Genomic DNA, 16,723 nt, shown 5'->3' with positions numbered 1-16,723 from the left:
TGATGTTGGATTGGTGGTTCGGTGATATTGGTCTGAGGCTCAATGCGATTTTGAAGCTTAAGACAGACAATTGTTTTGCAAGTAATCATAGAATCCATAGTGGAAGCAAACAGTTGGTAATGATTCATAGTCGATCACTTAGACTCGACCATTAATATGAGCTTCAAAACAAGCAGTTTGTGGAGGTTAATGTTAACCGCCATGCGAGCAAACCTACCATGGCAACTATTATTTACCAATTTTAAGGTAAATTATAAATTTGGTAATTGAACTTTCATACGATTCTTATTAACGGTGGAGTGACAAAAAAACTTAATCTATAAAGTTGAGTGAGAAAATTAAAAATTTATAAGTATAGTGAGTAAAATAAGAATCGTATGAAAGTTTAATCACCAAATTTATAATTTACCCTAAATAATATTGTTTGAATAAAAAATTTACCCTAAATAATATTATTTTAATAAAGAAACTCATTAAACTCCAATCCAATCCAATCCAAACCCATAAAAGCTCAGGCACCCAAAACAAAAGAAGTGCCCTCTAAAACCTTGGTCTTCCGCCGTCGCGCCTTCACTATTTTTCCCACCTTTTGCTGCCCAAACCCTAATTTCAAACCCGAAAAACACAATCGTAAAAAGGAAAGGATCGCAACCAGAAGATGGTGACGAAGATGAGACATCCATGGAGATTGCTTCTCTTCCGAAGCTACCCTCGTTCTCTTCTCCGAGTTCCCACCGTGTCCCAGGTACTCCCCCCTTGTGTTCCTCCTCGCCTCACTCCCTCGTTCCACAACGTGCCGTCTCGCTCTCATTTCACAAGCCCCTTCAACACGCTGAAAGGATTATCCATTTTAAATCATAATAACACTCCCATTAATCAGTATAGTTTCTCATCCGAGGCAGCTGTTGAACAAAAGGACTTGGATAATGTTTTGGTAACTACTGTGACTGATATTTTTACTAGATTTAGTGATAAGGATAATATAAAGAGAGAATTGGAGTTAAATGGTGTTGCTTTCAGTCATGTAATGATTTTGAAAGTGTTGAAGAATGTCGAGGCTAGTCCTGATGTGGCAATGAGTTTTTTTAATTGGGTTTTGGAGACTGATGCAGAGAGACTTAGCTCCAAGTCGTATAATCGGATGTTAGGTATTTTGGGTGTTAATGGATTGACTGAGGAGTTTTGGGGTTTAGTAGATGTCATGAAGAAGAAAGGATACGGTATCTCTGGTGCCGTGCGTGACAGAGTTGTTTTGAAGTTTGAGAAAGAAGGGTTGGAGGGTGATTTGGAGAGATTGAGAGGGGTGTTTGCTTCTGGATCAACTGACAATTCAATCGAAAAGGTTTGCTCTAGGGTTTCTAAGATTATTAAGAACGAGTTATGGGGTGATGATGTTGAGAAGCATTTGCTTGATTTAAATGTTACATTTTCAAATGATTTGGTGAAAAGGGTATTGGAAAATCTTGCTTCGGAGTCGGCAAAAGCTTTGATATTTTTCCGATGGACCGAGGAGAGTGCTTTTGTGAAGCATGATGAGCAGAGTTACAATGCTTTGGCGAGGACTTTGGGGAGGGACGATTGCATTGATAGGTTCTGTAAGGTTGTTGATGAAATGAGGAACTTTGGGTATGAAATGGAAATGGAGACTTATACAAAGGTTTTTGATCACTTTTGTAAGAGGAAGATGATCAAAGAAGCTGTAGATTTGTACGAGTCTGCAGTGGCTGGTTCCAATAAGCCTTCTGTGAGTTGTACAACCTTTCTGCTGAAGAAATTAGTGGTGAGTAAACAATTAGACATGCGTCTTTTTATAAGAGTTATAAGGACTTTTATGGAGAGTGGGAATGCGTTGACAGATTCCATAGCGGATTCAGTTCTCAAATCCTTGACTAGTGTTGGTAGACTTGGAGAATGCAACAAGGTTCTAAAAGTAATGGAGGAACACGGGTTTGTAGCCGGTGGTAATTTGCAGTCTAAAATTACTTTTAGACTTGCTAGTGCTGGTAAAAAGGATGAGGCTGCTGAGTTTATACAATGTGTTGAAGCGTCAAATACTGATTTAGATCACAAGGCATGGGTGTCTTTAATCAAAGGGTGTTGTGCTGCTGGGGATCTTGAAACAGCATCGACTTATTTTGAAACTATGGTTGAAAAAGAAGGGATCTCACATGCTGGCTATGCCTTTGAATGGTTAGTATATTCTTATTGCAGTAGGAAAAAGGCAATGGATGCGTGCAAACTTCTACACAAGTATGTAAGTGAGAATCAGTTAAGGCCACAGCATGACACCTACAAGGAATTGATAAGGAAGTTATTAGCTCAGGTTGGATTTAAAGATGCTTTGAGTCTCTTGGGTTTAATGAAAAATGATGGTTTCCCACCCTTTGTGGATCCCTTCATCGAGTATGTTTCGAAGTCTGGCAGTAGCGATGATGCTATTGCTTTGCTCAAGTCTATGACATTGAAAAAGTTTCCATCCATTTCAGTTGTTCTTCGTGTTTTTGAAGGGTTTTTTAAAGCTGCAAGGCCAAATGAAGCACAAGATTTATTATCAAAATGCCCAAGTTACGTTCGCAACAATGCTGATGTCTTGAATCTCTTTTGTTCCATGAAATCAGGTCAAGTTGTTGCTACACCTGCTGTTGTTGCTTAGACTTCATTGGCTGTATTTCTTGATGTACTACTGTCTATGGCTTTTGTTCCTAATTAAAATTGTGTTATCTTGGCTGTCAACATGCCTGGCTGACTGATTAAGAAGAAAACAAAATATTCGAGTTTTTTTTTGAATTTTCCTAGACTAGCTTTTTGAATGGCATATGGTAGCAATAAGCTATTATTATATTATTTTTATGGATTGAAGGGTTTTAAGCGTATGCATTTTTTGGGTCATATTTAAGCCTTATGTATTGAGTGAGTGTTTGAAGTATGAAATTTAAAGAGGTAAAATTTTAGATTATGGATTTATATGGATCTGCTTTTGAAGTAGATATTTCAGAGTGGAGCTTCACCATGTCCAACCCCAAGAGGTAGAATCTCTGTAAGTAGGACTTTCCTTTCATTTCTTGTATCGAATGATCCTATTATCCACTTGCCAAGGTGATTGCGAATGATAGTACCAGCGCCAGCTCTTCCTAGATTTCCAAAGGTGGCACCATCCCTCCAGGGATTCATTAAACGGACTGGAACAAAACAACGAAAAGGTCGGATCTTTACATGGAATACATTAGCAAAGAATCAACTGCTTTGTAAAGCTTCAGGAGGTCATTAAGGTCCATCAATTGACCGAGGGTAATAGCGTTGCGTGTTAACAATATTTCCCATAGGGCGAAGCAGAACAACACCCAGGGTATTTTTTATCCAAATTTGCAAGGAGTCAGTCATTTCCCCCAGTCGTCATTGCTTCTAAGAACACGTTGGTTGTGTTTCAGGATTTTTCTCCACCAGCCTCGAGTGATTGCGCATTCCCTCGTGAATCATGATATGCTTAAGTGATTCTTTGGTGTTATGGTAGGAGCTGGGTGATGCGCTGTTCATACCTCCGTGGGGGTGGGGCTTTAAGAGAGAATTTCCTAGTGAAGGACCGAAACTTAGGTGGAGTCTAGTTTTCCAGACGATGCTCCAAAGTTGCTATTTGCTAGATATCGATGATATTTTACACTAAAATTTCTGGAACGGTTCATCTAATAAGATATCAATATCAATTCTTAGGAAATTGATAAATATGTACTGTTATCGATAATGTTTTAAAATTATAGAAGTGAGCAGTTGAAATTAGATTTTTATTTTAAAGGAAGATATTCAGAATATTTTAATTTTTATATTTATTATTCATTTATTTTTATATAATCCTTAAAAGTAAATATAACTAAACTCTTAAATTTAAAATTAACAAGAGCGAAATATATATAAATTTAGGATTAACTATACAAATGATCACTAATGTTTAAGTTTTTGTTTTTTTCACAGAAGTTTTAAAAGTAAAATTCGGTCACTGAATATTCTCGATGGGTAACAAATTAGTCACTCGACATTAAAACATTCGTTAACATGGGTGGCAGAAAGCTGAGCCGAACCGTTAATTGCTTATATGGTTTGTTGATTGCTTACGTGGCCGGTTGATCGGTAATTTCTTTCACCTTTAAATAAAAACCCAAAGCGAAACCACCATAACCGCTTCAGCTCGGCACCATTGTCCCTCCACCTTCTGTCAACTTTTCGTGTGGTTTAATCGAAGGAAATATGAGATAAAAAATCGTAAAGCTGATATTTGGTTTGTATATCTTCACTAATTCTAATTTACGTACAAAGGAAGATGAAAGCATGGCGGGAAATAGGCGTCAATAGGAGGTGGAATATGAAGAGATTCTTCATTCTGAAGTATGTGAAAGTCCAACTGGAATGAGAGATATAACACCCAGATTTCGAACCTAGTACACATTGTCATCTTTCCCGTATCTATTATTAAGCTCTTGCATCCCAAATTTCAAAACTTGAACACCCATGCAAGAAAAGAAACCCTCTAGTGACATGGAAGGAACCAAGAGAACCTCTTGGGTCATTTTCAAAAAGAGTTTTAAGGTGGTCCCAACAGAAGCAAATTTAAGTTTGACACCCTTTGATTCATATATGACAACTGATAAAATGTTCTTTATGCTAGCAGGGATTGACAATATTTAATGGGTTCGAAATTTGGGTGTTATTTCTCTCATTTCGGGGGGACTTTCACATACTTCAAAATGGAGAGTCTCTTCATCCTCCACCTCCCATTGACTTCCATTCTCTGCCATGCTTCCATCTTCTTTTTTACGTAAATTAGAATTAGTGAAGATACACAAACCAAATATCAGTTTTACAAATTTTTATTTCATATTTCCTTCAATTAAACTACACGAAAATTTGACAGAAGGTGGATGGACAATAGTGTTGAGGGCTTTTATTTAAAGGTGAAAAAGATAACCAGTCAACCGATCAATTAAGCAATCAATAAAACCAAGTAAGCGGTTAACGGTCTAGCTCAGCTTTCCGTCACCCACGTTAATGGCTGTCAATGTCGAGTGAGTAATTCGTTACAAATCGATAACATTAGTGTCCGGTTTGTTACTTTTGAAATTTCAGTGAAAAAACAAAAGATTACTCAAACATTAGTGATCATTTGTGTAATTTACTCTTAAATCTATGATATATTATAACAAGAAGTCAACAACAACAACACTAATTTATTTATTTTAAAAAATGATAATTTTACTTAAAATTTAGTAAATAGAAATATTTTAAATACATTAATTAGAAAAAAATCCACTGATGCCAAATTTTATTATCCAACAAAAGTAGACGGATGGCTTAGTCCAAATCCTAAATAACCAAAAATACAGATACCAGGCCAAACAAAACTGACCGTACGCTGAGGATTTGCATTATTTCAATAAAGCTTTTGAAATCAGTTCAATCAGCCCTTTGAATTTTAATTGCATCGCCCCCGACTTTCCCCGCCTCTCCCAAATAAAACCCCCAAAATTTGGTAAGCCGACACCGCGTTGGATTGACGCTCACAAAACACACACACAAAAAAGGAAAATTCTCAAAGCTTCCATTAAAACACTCACCCGAATCTTCCTTGCCGTTGCCTTGATCCTTATCTGTTTGTTTTTGATGTTGTATTCTGATAATAACCAAACGAGGAAAGGAGCAAAGAGAAAAGCAGCCTCACAGAAACAAGAGGATACGCAAATAAAAGCTTCACAACTGAATCAAGAGGAGAACCATAAACCTGCTCCCAAAGCTAAGCGGGCTAAGACCTCCAAGCCTCAAACCGAGCCTGAGTACTTTGAAGATAAGCGTAACTTGGTATAAGATTTCTCCGCCTTGTGTTCTTCTATTATTGTTGTTGGTTAAGGTGAAGTTTTGAATTTGTTGTTATTTTGCCAAATAGGATTGCCTTTAGGGATTTATTTTTTTTCATGACTTCACTGTTTAGGTTTATTCAATATCTGAACGAATGCGGCGCTAAAAGGCTTAGGTTATTCGTTGACTTCTCCGGATTTGAATTTTGAACTGTTGATTCTGGTTACGCTGCGGTTACAAATTTGAGTTGTGATACGCTCGTCTTCTCGTGTGAAGATTAAAGCTGAAATGGATGCAAATTTAGAGCTTGAATAATTATCTATTTGAGATGATAGTGAGGAAAAGTCTTGCTATGTTTTTTGTGATGTTGATTAAAATTGTCAATTTGCATTGTGCAGTAGCCGCATTCCCTGTTGGAACTGAGGTTGGAATTTTGAGCTTGGCTTGTTTAGTTTTTGTTTTTGGTTTGTCTCTTTTGATAAATTTAAATTCTATTGCTAACAGTTTCTTCTTTTTCTTTTGTTGTGGCAGTGGGATTAATTGGACACTGTTTACCAATACAACTGGAACTTTTCAAATCTAGAAGTCAGTTGAAAAAACTTACATTTTTTTGTTGCTTTTTCTGTTCTCATCTTTAGTTCCTTGCTTGCTGCTTCTGTTTTCCCCATTTAAAGCTAACAGGATTTTTTACTGTTCTGTTTCTGGTCAGGATGCATTTGAAGAGGGGGGAAAGCTATATGGAAAGAAGGTTTATCTATTTGGTTGCACAGAGCGTAAGTAGCTCACAGCTTTGGTCCTTTTGTTTCACACCTTTATATAGACAATTTTCAATTCCTCGAGGGAGAAAATGTTTTTTATGCCATTGGCTGCATTGTTTATTTTATTTTTATATAACTTATGCTGCCTTAAGAAGAAAGAAAGTTTTTGTGCGGTTTCCTGATTTGTGTGAAGTTCCCATAAGTTTCTTTTATGAACATTGAAGTTTCAGTTTCTTCTGATCTTGTCCTTTTTGTCCATCTATTACACTTATTAATTTAATGTTTTTCCTTTTGTGCAGCTCAATTTAGTCTCTCACAAGGGAGAAAACAAAGTCATTTGTATCCCCGTGGTTGTGGCTATAAGTTGTCCAACATGGCTGTGAAGTGCTTTTAATGTTTTTCACGCTAAGCCAATTTGAGGGGTGTTTCTTTCTTTTTTATCTTGTGATAAATGGTCAAAGTGATTGCAGCTTTTTTTATGCTGAAGGCTTATTGAATGGTATCTTTATGTGGCTTTGCAGTTACCTATTCACTTCACCTCGATAGTTGTGGACATGATTTTGTTAGACATTAGGTTTTTGATGATCATCTCAAACTGCATGTGAAATGATTCATTTTCCATATGATTTATTTTTATTAGTGCAAAAAGCCATTTCAATCTATTATATTTTCTTTTGATGGAAGGGTACCTTGTTTTTCCTTATTTAATTTGGACAAATTAGCAACAGTCTAGAATGTTGTGAGTTATAAATACTCTTTCAATTTAGTTTTCTTTTATAATTAATAAGCGAATACTTGTTTTAGCAGTGGTTTGTTATTTTCTGCGACTGCAATGGCATTATTATTTATGGTTTATGAGATTAATTTGCTTAAAGTAGTTGTTTACTTGTTTCCGTTATGATCTTGTATTTTCTTACTGAATAATATTTGACTTTTGCTGGTTCTTTTCAGGTTGTCTCTCCTTTCCCACCTTCAGATAAGATTGGGCTTAACTCAGTGCAGAGAGAAGCTGAAGAGATTGTTCCTATGAAACAAATGAAAATGGATTGGGTTCCATACATTCCACTTGACAATAGGTACTCAGTTTTTATCTTTTTTTTTATCAGATTTAAAGTTCATATGGACGAGTTGTTTAATTTAATTCATCCATATGATTGGCCAAGTTGATAAATTGAAATATCATCTATTTTTTGTTCTGTTTACTTTTGAGTATGAATTGACCTAGAACCAAACTGTGAGGTGATTTGTACATTTTGATTCCTCTACAGAGCCAGCCAAGTAGATAGACTGAAATCTCAGATATTCATCTTAAGTTGCACTCAAAGAAGGTACAGTTGTCAACACTATCCTTGCTAATGATTTTCCCCTTTTCTTTAACATGAGATTACCAACTAGAGTGTTCTTCAAAAAAAGAAAAGAAAAAAAAAGGAGAGATTATCAACTAGAGTAAATCAACCACTGTGTCTTCATTTCAACTGTTCCAGTATGATATTGTTAACTTTGGTCACTTCTGCTTTGCTTGGTTCTCTCTAAAGAAATTGCTATTTTATTTAGACTTGAATATTGTGTGTGAGGACCCCAGGAAAAATGGGGTTCAAGTATTGGATGAGGTTTGCTTATTTTTGCAAACAGTTCACTGAATGAAAAGTGCTGATGCTCTTTGAAAATAACAATATAGAACTTGTGGTCATTCACAGAGTTTTCAACTTTTTCTTATCAATGTGTATTTCTAACTTTTGGATCTTTCTGGATGTGTGGTTTCGCACTAAATTTCTGTCTATAAAGGGCTATTTCATGTCCATGATTGCAGTGTTTTAAAAAGCGCGCCTGAGGCGCTAGGCGAGGCGTTTAGAAAAAAGCCTCCGACCACCAAGGCGGCAGCGAGTACATGAGGCGGCGATTCAGTCGTCGGAGGCGACGAGGCGATGCTTTTAGCGATTCTCGTACAATGACCCATTTATGTTCTGAGGAGACAGTATTAGGTGGAGTTCCAGGGCAGCAGATTGTGTCGGGGGTTTGTTTGATGGGAGAGAAAGGAGTTTAAGCATGAGAGTTGTCACCTTGGGCCAAGATAAGGCTGATCAAGAAGATGGGCGCAATGTTAAAACAAGTATGTTAGAAGTTAGTGGGCTGCCAGTTGGCAGTGATAATAGGACAAAAATAAGTGGGAAGCACGTGGGTCTGGAATCGAGAAATACAAACTTCTCGGATGATTCTGCACGTTCGGTTGACTATGGTGTTGCACCTACTTCAATTAGGAAATCCAACCATACTGGGCCTGTTAAGTGGGTTGGGAATGAGAAGTCTATTGGGGGGCAGAATGGTGAGTTGCAAACTGAAACGGATGATGTTTTGATCCAGTGGCAGTCTGTAGGGCTGAGTAGGGGTGACGGGGATCATGGTGTCAATACAATTATTTCTGGAATCCAAGAGAGGGGGAAAGGTTCTGTGGAGCTCAAAAGAAGCGCCTCGCGCCTTTTAAAACATAGGGTGATTGTTTGATACTTATTTTAGGTTATGAATTTCTGTGTTGTATAGATTGAAAAATTATTTTGAGCAAGCTTATGGGCTTTAGATTTCTTCATCTAGATCATATATGTTCTCTCTCTGAATGTGGGGTATATGCGTGTTCCTAATGCATGCATGTATTTTGGTTAACATTTTTTGTATTTGGAATTCCTTCTGCAGAGTTGCTTTGAAACAAATGAAAATAGAACGTCTCAAGAAATATGAGTATTGTTTGCCATGTAAGTTTTGCAGATATCTGTATCCCACATATTATGTAAAATATGAAAAGCCAAAAAGGAAAAAGAACCCTTATTTATTGCTAAGTTGTTTGGCATGCCTCCACTGACAGATTTCTATCAGCTTTTGAAGGAAGATGAGCTTGAACAAAACACTGAGGTTCAAATAATATTTCTAGCAGAACCAAAGCCGGTAAAGTTTCTGTATCTACTAAGGAAATTAATTATTACTAACACTGGACTTTTTGGCTATTAGTGAGTGGATGGAGTTGATTTTAGGGTTTGAGCTTAACATGTTTTGATTGAACTGTTACATTCACTGCAGTTGGAACCTCTATTTTAAGGCTCAAGGCTCAAATAGAGGTGCTCCTATGAGTGAGTAAAAAGCTAATTGCTAAAATGTTTATTAACACAAAGTCATATACTTATGTATTATGTGTCTGTGACACTCCAATGATCAAATACTTTTTGAGTTTTGAAGTTCAAACCGTATGGAGGCCAAGGTTTCCACATGTACTATTGCATATTTTATGCTTGTAAACTTAATTATAGAAGCATTACTAAGAGCTTTGCTTAATTTTCCTTTGCTTAGACATTATCCTTTTCAACAAATAGAAATATATACTTGTCAAAGGAAAATAGATGAAAAAAGGGAGCTTATTTGAGCTTTGCCTTGAACCTTAAGTACTTGATTGAGAATTGTCCGAGGTATTTTTCTAGACTTAGTTGTGCCTTAGTGTCTAGGCGATTACTCCTTAATTAACTGCATGTAATCATTTTCAAATGGATAACTGAGGCATCTATTCTGCAAGGTGTTATGTAAATTACTACATCCTTTCTGCTCCTGCAGGTATTTTGTGAATTTGACTGGGAGTTGGATGAACTTGATGTAAGCTTAACTCTTTTCATTTTTATGTTACAGTCTAATTTAGCATGATCTTTTGTGAAGTTTGAATTATATGAACGTGTAGCTTGGAATTTGTTTTCAGTTTCAGTTCCTTGCCGCGGACTTCAGTCTTTGGCTGTTATTTACTTGTAATAGGAATTTCTGTCTAAATTATATCTACCAATACGCAGGAGTTTACTGATAAATTGATTGAGGAAAATGAATCAGATAAAGATCAGAAGGATGCCTTTAAGGTGAAGTTGTTTGAATATCCACCAATTAATTGTGGATTCATGTATTTATAACTGATTTTCAGCCTGACATGCTTTTGTTTTTGTAGGAGTTCGTTAAAGAAAAAGTTAGGAAAACAAAGAAAGCTAATCGGCAGGTATTCATTGGTAACAGTGCATCTTGACTTGTAAAAATATATTTTGGACAGGATGAGTAATTCGAGCGATTCATTTCTGCAGGCAAGGGAAGCCCGCAAAAAGACCCTTGAAGAAATGAGTGAGGAATCTAAAGCAGCATTTGAGAACATGAGATTTTACAAGTTCTACCCTGCTCAAACTCCGGATGCTCCTGATGTATCAAATGTGAAGGTAAGGTGTTATAATTTACTCCTGATGTAATTATTTATTTTGTTATTTGTTTTGTTGTGCTGATTATTTTCTAGACGGGTTTATTTATATTTTTTAGGTGAGCAGTTTTTTTTGTGTTGGTAGTAATCTTGTTCTTTGAGCTTGTCACATAATTTATCAAGTTCTTTTCATTTCTGGGATTATTTTAATCGATGATAAAAATTAATCACATGGTCTGCATTAAATATGCTGCAGCATCTTCTTTTTTTTTTTGATAGAATAGGGAGACCTCTTTAAAAACTTCGAGCATTGGAAGGAGGAAAAGAGTGTCTCATAAAATTTATTGAACCTTTGAAAATTACAACTTAGATTACATCAGAAACATACAACCACGAAAACCAAACACAGCAAAAAAAAAACCTAACTATAGCATAGGACCTACACACAACCCCTCTCAACCAATGTCTTCTTTAGCCAACTTATCCGCCTCCCAATTTGCCCCTCTAGGAATATGCCTGAACATCACATCTTTATCCCTAATAAACTCTAAAATTCCATTCAACAACAAACACAGTTGATTCGGACAACCCCTCAAATTCTTAATCCAATTAACCACAACAAGACTATTACACTCAACAATAAGTCTTCCTTTACCACCCCATTGGGAAACAAAGAAAAGATTCAAACCCTTAATAATGGCCAACTTTTCAGCAGCTGTAGGAGACCCTTTACCAATCGCCTCAGAGAATGAAGCCAACGTAGAACCCCTTGAATCTTTAATAATCTCTCCTATACCACCTTTCATCCAATCATCCGTGACAACACCATCCACATTTAATTTGTAGAAACCTTCAAGAGGCGGAACCCACCGAACTCGATTGACCACCCTATTCCCCTGACTTCCACATCTATCCGCAACCGAAGGATCCCCATAAGACAATCGAAGAAACCCGAAAACTCTTTGTATTTTGCAGTGTACCATGCCACCAGTCTGTATCTAGCTAGGAAAAACAGACTGATCTGATCCACCGACCCACCTTCAAACACTATTTTGTTCCTGTACTTCCAAATAGACCACAAAACAGCCCCGAGAATAACTTTCCAAATATCAGAGTTCAAAACCAATCCCCACCAAACTTGCAGGAAAGAATTAGGGCCAAAATGTAAACATGATTGAACATTCCAAATTCTTAAGAATCTACACAACACCCAGGAAACATTACATGTAAAGCATCTCTAAAATGGTAAAATTTGTTGGATTACTTTTTCTGTTGGTTGTGTTTTATATTTCTCTATAACTAGGAAATCGAATGAGTTGCACACTCCTGTTTCTTGCCATTGTTTTATCTCCTTTAAGCCAGATACAATGTAACAACCGTGACTTCTACGTAGATTCTTATGACTGCTATTTATTTTGCTTCAAATTTTCATTATTCTAGAAATGATTATTGACGCCTGAGATCTACACATATGGATACGGGTATGGTGATATGACCCTCCAAATGCATGGAAAAACTAAGATGTAAAAACTTGGAAAAAATTTAAACATACCTATATCAGACACTTATACTCAAGTCCAAGTATAGTTCATGATGTTTCTTATAATGCAAACATAGATTGGTAAATTTCAATTAATATCCATGTCACTTATTGAATTTGTATTAAATCTTAATCAACTTCTTTTGTATTAGAATGAAATCATAACCAGCTCAATTTGTCTTCATGTTGTGAAGTTTATGAATAAAATAATTTTTTTTACAGTCTGAGAGCTCATCTTCAGTAATGTTGTCCACTAAGATCATGCTTAAACAATATCATTTTTAGGATTTAAAATGTCACATTTATATTTTTAATAAGCAGAGTCAACAAGTCATAATAAATTCCCCATTACTAATTTTATTAAGAATATAATAATATGATTGACAAATTTCTTAATTTGCTTTGGATGTTTTGTGATTCTTTCTTGCCGTCTTATTTCATAAAAAGGTATTATGGGAGGCTCACGAGGTTCTTTAATGGATGTCTCATTCAGGATCTAGTGTAAGTTGTTGAGAGATGCTCTAGAGCTCGTGTCGGCTTGCAAGGGCATCATATGTTGCATTTTTCTGTTACTCGGAAGCTTTGGGAGCATTCATTCGTTGCCCCATGAGGCAGGTATCTTAGGAGAAAAATTTTAACTTGTAGCTTTATTACTCTCTAGATAATTAAGCATATACTCATCTTGTGACAATAGGAGGAATTTGTAGAGTACTATGTTGAGGCATTTTCGAAAAGTTTTGAAAGATCTCTTTAAGCTCAAGGTGCTTAAAGTCCCGTTGCAGCTTGAGTATGTCTTTGTTTTATCCGCCATAGCTGTTTTTTTTTGTTCCGACTTAATTGTACTATGAACAAAGTCAATGAGAAAAACTAGCCAGTTGTGTATTTCTATTTTAAACTCTGAGAATCTCATGCTTTTGGAATGCCCTATGTTTTTGTAATATCCCAAATTTTGTCTAGTAACTAAAATGTAAGTTTTGAAAGTTTAATGGCTAAAGTATAAATTTTAAAAAGTTTAGGGACCAAAATTATAATTTTTAAAAGTTATATATTTTAGTCTGTAAATGAACAATTTGGATTAAAACATAGATAGTAGTGGGAATCAGATTTTTAGTACAAGATTTGTGTTAAAAGTTATAAAGCGGCAAAGTTCAGTAAAAAAATTATGAGTTGATCTCACATCTTTAACTTGTATATCGATAATTATACAGGTTAAGGTGTTATATTTATTGGTATTAGAACTGTAGGTTTAGTCGATTCTCGACCTAAACTGAGTTTATTTTATATCAAAAATATATATATGCCATTAGGATGTTGAAATTATTGATCTGGTACGGTCTGATGATTTTATTTAAGATGATGCTCTTTACTAACATAATGTTATGTGTTTGTGGTTAGATGTTGAATGCAGAGGGTTTTAGAAGAGCTACTGAACAGGAGGTTCTTGAGGGAACCGATAGTGAAAGTAGTAATGAATTTGAGCATGAACATCAACAGCAAAGAGCACAGGCACAACATGGAATGTCGTTCTAGATCAGGGGACTTTCTTGCAAGCTCTTGAGGTTATATTAGCAAGATATCAGCCAGTGGAAACACCACCCCTTCCTCACCTCTACCTTCTGCTCCTCCAGCTCTGAGAGTGTCAATTCCAAAAGAATTAAAAAATCTGGGAACTTCTGAATTTAAAAGTGAAGCAGAAGAAGACTCAATTATGGTGGATATATGGCTGAATGATGTGAAGATTATATTGGATAGTCTTCATTTGTTCTGAAGAAAAATGATTTGAAGGCGTAGTTCATTGTTGAGAGGACATGTCAGGATTTGGTGGACATATGTTATGACACATGTCCCTTCAGATTAGATTTCTTGGCAATTTTTCCTTGAAGGTTTCCAAAAGAAATATATTAGAGAGCAGTTTATTATTAAGATGAAACAAGAATTTTTTAATCTAATCCATGGAAATAAATTTGTTTATCAGTATGAATGCGACTTTAATAAGCTCGTCCAATATGCTTTGGAGATGGTCCTCACAGAAAGAGATGTATGACAGAAGTTTATTTGAGGTCTTCGCCCCAAGCTGAGTGAACTTTTGTTGATTGTCAGTTTGACTACCTTTCAGGAATTGGTAAATAAAGCTAAGGATTTGGAAATGACACAAAAGGAAAGATTTATGTTTGATTAGAAGAGATTCAAATAGATTAGGAGGTTCATTCTCATCTCATTCTAAAAGAGGTCGAGGTTCAAAATATTAGTACTAGAGTAAATCAGAAGTCGATGCTTTTAGTCGTAGAGGATCCGAGGCTAAGGAAAAAGGGCGTCAGGCACAAACAGTGGCTACAAGAACTAGCAGACTAAGTCTCAGGCACAACACCCATTATGTCTGCGGTGTGGAAAGTATAATCCTGATAAATGTAAAGCATAATAAGGAGTTTGTTTTCGATGTGGGGATCCTGGTTATTATTCAGAGATTGCCCGATGGTATGAGAGAGATATGTTCAGATAGAGCGATCAGTAGTAATGCCTCAGAGACGTGGTCAAGGTAGAGGTAGAGGGAGATGATATTAAGAGACAGTCTCCCAGTCCGATGTTCGTGCTTCAGCCAGAATTTATAATATCAAGATAGTGAGGATCGTGACGACCCAAAAATCATAGCATGTACTTTCTATCTTTATAATGAGCCTGTTTTTGTTTTGGTTGATCCGGGTTATATGCATTCCTATATTAGCTCGGAATTAGTTAAAAATAAAAATATTCAGCTAGAACCCATCAATAGTGAGATAATAATTGTAAATCCATTGGGTCATAGTGTTAGAGTTTCACGAATTAGTATAAATTGTCTGGTAAAGATTCAAGGGGTTGTATTCTCGACGAAGCTATTGAAGTTACCGTTTAACGAGTTTGAGATTATATTGGGCATGGATTGATTATCTTGGCATTATGGTTGGGTAGATTGTCGCATGAAGTGGTTATTTATAAGAGATGTAGAGGGTGCCGAAATAATAGTAATTGGAGAAAAATCAAAATCTTTGTCCAATGTGTTATCAGCAATGACATCCATGACCACTCCGCATCTATGTTTCCACATCAACTGGCACGCCGCTGCAAATCAAGTGTAGATGCTCGTTTTTGTCCGGGGTTAAGTCGGAGCAGACCCGAAGCAGAGCAGTTGGAGGCCCAATCCAATGATCAAGCCCAATCCACGTGAAATCCTAAACAATTAAAAAGGCGGTTATTGAGAGTTAACCAAGGCAAAGTGGAGGAAAGGGGTCAGTTTTAAGGGATTAACTACTGGAAATTGTGGGGGTCTGTTTTTTTTACACAAGAGAAGAGAAAAGAGAAGCAAAAAAACAACACTTTCGATAGTCAAAGATCAAGCAATGTAACAGAGGCTCGATCATCGTCTTTCGGGAAGGCAATAGCAAGCAAAGAACAATTCATTTGAAGGTGCAAAAGGATCGGACCTTGTGTTTGAAGCAGTAGTGGAGGCAGAGGTGGCTCGTAACGCCAAGGAGTTCTTTTCTCTGCCTCAAAATCAAATACAATAAATAAGAAGGTATTTCCTATTTAGTCATCGTTATCATCCGAGCAGTATAATCATATTTCTTTCCCTGCTTCAAGATCAAAATATGTCTTGCTTGTTCATCCTTGCCAATTAATTCAACTTATCCCGTGCTTTGATATACGCTAGGCTTTCTGTATGATTTATTTCTTTACTTTTATTTCAAGAAGTTTTCTTTACTTTTGAGTTGAACTCTTTGGCGTCGGCTCTCGATGTCCGTAATCTTGCTCGAGTCCTAACTGTGTATATAGTTCTAGTATCGATGTAGCATTATTGTTAGGCGTTTAACATACATTAGAAAAATACCATAAGGGAGAAATGGTTCTTGGTGATTGACCTGATAGAGCTTTATTTGGTAGTTTCACTTAGCTCTAACCACCAAACTTGTATCATATTACGTTGTATATTTTATTGCATTATGTATATATATATAGGATACATGTAATTTCATTATGCCATGTTTCAATGCTATGCGTATAGGCTATTTAAGTTATACTTATTATTTTGTAAACACGATTTATTATTTTATAAATATTAATTGGGCATGTATTGTATGTTATAATTAAGGGTGAAATCATATTATTTTACTAAAAACATATGTAAGTTGTGCGGATAATGTATTCTATGCGATGGTTGCCCTTTTTATTTGTATATTAATATTGTTAATTACATTATACCTGTTTTGTATAATATGTATGAAAACCTCATTTGCATAACTCGACATGTTACATAATTGGATTAAGGGTAATACACTTTTAATTTTAAATCGTTCTAAGCGGGCTGTCTTAACTGATTAGAGGTTCGTTTCTAACAATTTTAAA

General features: G+C 36.0%; 2 protein-coding genes across 4 annotated transcripts; both read left to right on the top strand.

Annotated features, from left to right (window-relative positions):
- Window positions 1-537: 537 nt before the first annotated feature.
- On the top strand, window positions 538-2,781 carry LOC120144893 (pentatricopeptide repeat-containing protein At5g15980, mitochondrial-like). Its single transcript, XM_039158857.1, has one exon. It carries the CDS (start codon window positions 659-661, stop codon window positions 2,651-2,653), a length of 1,995 nt encoding a protein of 664 aa, XP_039014788.1. The 5' UTR covers window positions 538-658; the 3' UTR covers window positions 2,654-2,781.
- Window positions 2,782-5,375: 2,594 nt separating this feature from the next.
- On the top strand, window positions 5,376-15,041 carry LOC120144603 (protein HEAT INTOLERANT 4-like). 3 transcript variants are annotated; one of them, XM_039158632.1, is made up of 14 exons: window positions 5,376-5,844; window positions 5,975-6,265; window positions 6,373-6,426; window positions 6,551-6,614; window positions 6,899-7,098; window positions 7,551-7,675; window positions 7,868-7,927; window positions 9,288-9,346; window positions 9,457-9,536; window positions 10,194-10,232; window positions 10,421-10,483; window positions 10,570-10,617; window positions 10,700-10,828; window positions 13,742-15,041. In XM_039158632.1, exons 5-14 carry the CDS (start codon window positions 7,096-7,098, stop codon window positions 13,874-13,876), a joined length of 741 nt encoding a protein of 246 aa, XP_039014563.1. In that variant the 5' UTR covers window positions 5,376-5,844; window positions 5,975-6,265; window positions 6,373-6,426; window positions 6,551-6,614; window positions 6,899-7,095; the 3' UTR covers window positions 13,877-15,041. The 3 variants fall into 3 exon arrangements, with proteins under 3 accessions (XP_039014563.1, XP_039014565.1, XP_039014566.1); XM_039158635.1 differs by lacking the exon at window positions 13,742-15,041 and adding an exon at window positions 12,840-13,238 and having other exon boundaries at window positions 5,378-5,844; XM_039158634.1 differs by lacking the exon at window positions 5,975-6,265.
- The last annotated feature ends 1,682 nt before the right edge of the window (window positions 15,042-16,723 follow it).

Source organism: Hibiscus syriacus, unplaced genomic scaffold (genome assembly GCF_006381635.1).
Source record: "Hibiscus syriacus cultivar Baekdansim isolate YM2019G1 unplaced genomic scaffold, ASM638163v2 tig00110890_pilon, whole genome shotgun sequence".
Classification (NCBI taxonomy): Eukaryota; Viridiplantae; Streptophyta; class Magnoliopsida; order Malvales; family Malvaceae; genus Hibiscus; species Hibiscus syriacus.
The sequence above is the reverse complement of the archived record's forward strand: the minus strand, read 5'-3'. Positions and strand labels throughout refer to the sequence as shown.